This window comes from Lampetra fluviatilis, unplaced genomic scaffold (genome assembly GCF_964198595.1).
Source record: "Lampetra fluviatilis unplaced genomic scaffold, kcLamFluv1.1 SCAFFOLD_774, whole genome shotgun sequence".
NCBI lineage: Eukaryota > Metazoa > Chordata > Hyperoartia > Petromyzontiformes > Petromyzontidae > Lampetra > Lampetra fluviatilis.
In genome coordinates this window covers 27,641-32,640 of record NW_027621554.1, presented here as the reverse complement: position 1 = coordinate 32,640, position 5,000 = coordinate 27,641, and the positions used below count along the sequence as shown (strand labels likewise).

Genomic DNA, 5,000 nt, shown 5'->3' with positions numbered 1-5,000 from the left:
AGTGGGTGGGTGAGTGAGTGGGTGGGTGAGTGAGTGGGTGAGTGGGTGGGTGGGTGGGTGAGTGAGTGAGTGAGTGGGTGGGTGGGTGGGTGGGTGAGTGAGTGGGTGGGTGGGTGGGTGGGTGAGTGGGTGGGTGGGTGAGTGAGTGGGTGGGTGAGTGAGTGGGTGAGTGGGTGGGTGGGTGGGTGAGTGAGTGGGTGGGTGGGTGGGTGGGTGGGTGAGTGAGTGGGTGGGTGGGTGGGTGGGTGGGTGGATGAGTGGGTGGGTGGGTGGGTGGGTGAGTGGGTGAGTGGGTGGGTGGGTGAGTGGGTGGGTGGGTGAGTGGGTGAGTGAGTGGGTGGGTGAGTGGGTGAATGAGTGGGTGGGTGGATGAGTGGTGAGTGAGTGGGTGAGTGGGTGGGTGAGTGAGTGGGTGGGTGAGTGGGTGGGTGGGTGGGTGGGTGAGTGAGTGGGTGAGTGGGTGAGTGGGTGGGTGAGTGAGTGGGTGGGTGGGTGGGTGAGTGGGTGGGTGAGTGGGTGGGTGGGTGAGTGAGTGAGTGAGTGAGCGAGTGAGTGATGAGCGAGTGAGTGAGTGGGTGAGTGGTGAGCGAGTGAGTGAGTGGTGAGTGAGTGAGTGAGCGAGTGAGTGAGCGAGCGAGCGAGTGAGTGGTGAGTGAGTGGTGAGTGAGTTAGTGAGGGAGTGAGCGGGTGAGTGAGTGAGTGATTGGTGAGCGAGTGAGTGGGTGAGCGAGCGAGTGCGTGAGTGATGGAGTGAATGGGTGAGTGAGTGAGTGAGTGGCGAGCGAGCGAGTGGTGAGTGAGTGGGTGAGCGAGTGGTGAGTGAGGGGGTGAGCGAGCGAGCGAGTGAGCGAGCGAGTGAGTGGTGAGTGAGCGAGTGAGTGGTGGGTGAGTGAGTGAGTGAGTGGTGAGCGAGTGAGTGGTGACGGAGTGGTGAGTGAGTGGTGAGTGGGTGGTGAGTGAGCGAGCGGGTGAGTGAGCGAGCGAGTGAGTGAGTGGTGAGCGAGTGAGTGAGTGGGTGAGCGAGTGAGTGAGTGGTGAGTGAGTGAGTGAGTGGTGAGTGAGTGAGTGGTGAGTGAGCGAGTGAGCGAGCGAGCGAGCGAGTGAGTGGTGAGTGAATGGTGAGTGAGCGAGCGGGTGAGTGAGCGAGCGAGTGAGTGGGTGAGCGAGTGAGTGAGTGGTGAGTGAGTGGTGAGTGAGTGAGCGAGCGAGTGAGTGGTGAGTGAGTGAGCGAGTGAGTGAGTGAGCGAGCGAGTGAGCGAGTGAGCGAGCGGGTGAGTGAGTGAGTGAGCGAGCGAGTGATTGAGCGAGTGAGCGAGCGGGTGAGTGAGTGAGTGAGCGAGCGAGCGAGTGAGCGAGTGAGCGAGCGGGTGAGTGAGTGAGTGAGCGAGCGAGCGAGCGAGCGGGTGAGTGAGTGAGTGAGCGAGTGAGTGAGTGGTGAGTGAGTGGTGAGCATCACCAGACTCTGCAGGGTCATGTTCAGCGTCTGGATCATGTGTTCCTTGTCCACCGTCTGATTCTTGAGTCTCTCAACAGCCTTCGTGAGCTCCGTCACCCTGACAACGGCACAGAGGCAAAGCTCCCCCGTGTAGCCCCACACACAGCCAGGGGCAAGTGCCCATCTCTCTCCCCCATCTCTCTCCCCCATCTCTCTCCCCCATCTCTCTCCCCCATCTCTCTCCCCCATCTCTCTCCCCCATCTCTCTCCCCCATCTCTCTCCCCCATCTCTCTCCCCATCTCTCCCCATCTCTCCCCATCTCTCCCCATCTCTCCCCATCTCTCCCCATCTCCCCCCATCTCCCCCCATCTCCCCCCATCTCCCCCCATCTCTCCCCCATCTCTCCCCCATCTCTCCCCATCTCTCCCCATCTCTCCCCATCTCCCCCATCTCCCCCCATCTCTCCCCATCTCTCCCCCATCTCCCCCCCATCTCCCCCCATCTCTCCCCATCTCTCCCCATCTCCCCCCCATCTCTCCCCATCTCTCCCCATCTCCCCCCCATCTCTCCCCATCTCCCCCATCTCCCCCCATCTCTCCCATCCCCCCATCTCCCCCTCACCTGTCCGTGAGCTCCGTCTTCTCGGCATCAGCCCTTGCCTGCAGACTCATCATGTCTCCCATCTCTCTCCCCCATCTCTCTCCCCCATCTCTCTCCCCCATCTCTCTCCCCCATCTCTCTCCCCATCTCTCTCCCCCATCTCTCTCCCCATCTCTCTCCCCCATCTCTCTCCCCCATCTCTCTCCCCCATCTCTCTCCCCCATCTCTCTCCCCCATCTCTCCCAATCTCCCCACATCTCCCCCATCCCCCCCATCTCCCACATCTCCCCCATCTCTCCCCATCTCCCCCAATCTCTCCCCACACCCCCCTCACCTGTCCGTGAGCTCCGTCTTCTCGGCATCAGCCCTTGCCTGCAGACTCATCATGTCCCCGACGCGCTCACGCAGCTGCTGCTCCAGCTGGGACACGTAGCTGCTCTGTCGCTCCAGCGCCGACACTTCGTGCACCGCCGCTGGCACCGGCACCGGCGCCGTCGCCGTCGCCGGCTCGGCGCCTAGGCGGAGGCAGGCGGCGTGCATGCGGCGCGAGGCTCGCGACACGTCGGCACGCAGCTCAGACATGTCCCTGGTGGAGGGCGGGTGGTGAAATACGGTGAGCTAACAAGCTCTTTTAAGACGCACGCACACACGCACGCACACGCACGCACGCGCACGCACGCACACGCGCACCACGCACGCACACGCGCACACGCACGCATGCACACGCATACGCACGCACGCACACACACACGCGCACACACAAGCACACGCACACGCGCACACGCACGCACACACACACACGCACACACACACGCACGCACACACACACGTGCACTCACACAGACACACACGCACACGGAAGGGTCGTAGCTCTGACATGTCCTTGGTGGGGGTGTGGAGGGGGGGGGTTAAGGGGGGAAGGAGGTTGGGGGGTGGTGGTTCAAAGTTCAAAGGTTCGCAGGTTCAAAGTTTAAAGGTTCGCAGGCTCAAAGTTCAAGGGTTAACAGGTCCGCATGTTCATAGTTCAAAGGTTAGCAGGTTCGCAGGTTCACAGGTTCAAAGTTCAAAGGTTAGCAGGTTCGCAGGTGCAAAGTTCAAAGGTTAGCAGGTTCGCAGGTTCAAAGTTCAAAGGTTAGCAGGTTCGAAGGTTCAAAGTTCAAAGGTTCATCTGGCCCTCGCTGAGTGGCACGCGTCCAGCGCTGTGACGCTGCCGTGAATTTGGCGTTGATTTGAGCACCACCACTCCCCCCACTACTCCCCCCACTACTCCCCCCCCACCTCTCCCCCCACTCCCCCCCCCACATCTCCCCACCCCCCCCCACCTCTCCCCCCCCCAACCCCCCACCCCCACACCCCACCACCTCTCCCCACCCCCCCAACGACCTCTACTCCCACCACTCCCACCACTCCCCACCACTCCCCCCCACCAAACCCCCACACCCCCCACCCACCACTCCCCCCCCCCCACCTCTCCCCCCCCACCACCCCCCCCACACCCCCACCCACCACTCCCCCCCCCCCACCTCTCCACCCCCCATCACCCGCCCCACCACTCCCCCCCCCCACCTCTCCCCCCCACCACACCCCCCCACCACCTCTCCACACCCCCCCCCACCACCCCCCACCACCCCCCCCTCACCCCCCCACACCCCCCCCACCACTCCCCCCCCCCACCTCTCCACCCCCCCACACCCCCCCACCACTCCCCCCCACCTCTCCCCCCCACCACCCCCCCCACACCCCCCCCCCACCCCCCCCACCTCTCCACCCCCCATCACCCCCCCCACCACTCCCCCCCCCCCACCTCTCCCCCCCACCACACCCCCCCCACCACCCCCCCACACCCCCACCCACCCACTCCCCCCCCCCACCTCTCCACCCCCCATCACCCCCCCACCACTCCCCCCCCCCCACCTCTCCCCCCACCACACCCCACCACCACCTCTCCACACCCCCCCCACCACCCCCCCTCACCCCCCACACCCCCCCACCACTCCCCCCCCACCTCTCCACCCCCCATCACCCCCCCACCACTCCCCCCCCACCTCTCCCCCCCACCACCCCCCCCACACCCCCCCACCACCCCCCCCACCTCTCCACCCCCCATCACCCCCCCAACCACTCCCCCCCCACCTCTCCCCCCCACCACACCCCCCACCACCCCCCCACACCCCCACCCACCACTCCCCCCCCCCACCTCTCCACCCCCTATCACCCCCCCACCACTCCCCCCCCCCCACCTCTCCCCCCCACCACACCCCCCCACCACCTCTCCACACCCCCCCCACCACCCCCCACCACCCCCCCTCACCCCCCCACACCCCCTCACCACTCCCCCCCCACCTCTCCACCCCCCATCACCCCCCCACCACTCCCTCCCCCACCTCTCCCCCCCACCTCTCCCCCCCACCACCCCCCCACCACCCCCCGACACCCCCCCCACCACCCCCCCCCACCTCTCCACCCCCCATCACCCCCCCACCACTCCCCCCCCCCACCTCTCCCCCCCACCACACCCCCCCACCACCCCCCCACACCCCCCCACCACTCCCCCCACCTCTCCCCCCCCCCACCTCTCCCCCCCACCACCCCCCCACCACCCCCCCACACCCCCCCACCACCCCCCCCCACCTCTCCACCCCCCATCACCCCCCCCCACCTCTCCCCCCCACCACCCCCCCCACACCCCCCCACCACTCCCCCCACCTCTCCCCCCCCCACCTCTCCCCCCCACCACACCCCCCCACCACCCCCCACCACCCCCCCACACCCCCCACACCCCCCCACCTCTCCCCCCCCCACCTCTCCCCCCCACCACACCCCCCCACCACACCCCCCCACCACACCCCCCCACCACCCCCCCACACCCCCCCACCACTCCCCCCACCTCTCCGTGCCAGATTTCATCTCGGAGAACTGGCGTCTGAAGGCCACCACCTGCCTCCACAGCGCCAGCAGTCGTCC

General features: G+C 66.7%; 2 protein-coding genes across 2 annotated transcripts in view; both read right to left on the bottom strand.

Moving 5' to 3' along the window:
* Positions 1-2,110, bottom strand: part of LOC144955404 (ciliary rootlet coiled-coil protein 2-like) — a gene marked incomplete at its 3' end in the record, with an annotated part of 15,753 nt that extends 13,643 nt beyond the window's left edge. The window contains exons 1-2 of the mRNA XM_078885633.1: positions 2,058-2,110; positions 1,457-1,553 (exon numbers count right to left, since the gene is read on the bottom strand). Coding sequence (XP_078741759.1) covers positions 1,457-1,553; positions 2,058-2,110 — 150 coding nt within the window. The remainder of the gene's footprint in view (positions 1-1,456; positions 1,554-2,057) is intronic.
* Positions 2,111-2,366: 256 nt separating this feature from the next.
* LOC144955406 (centrosome-associated protein CEP250-like) overlaps positions 2,367-5,000 on the bottom strand; it is a 23,841-nt gene continuing 21,207 nt past the window's right edge. Inside the window, exon 7 of the mRNA XM_078885634.1 lies at positions 2,367-2,622. Within this exon, the coding sequence (XP_078741760.1) occupies positions 2,367-2,622 (256 nt within the window). The remainder of the gene's footprint in view (positions 2,623-5,000) is intronic.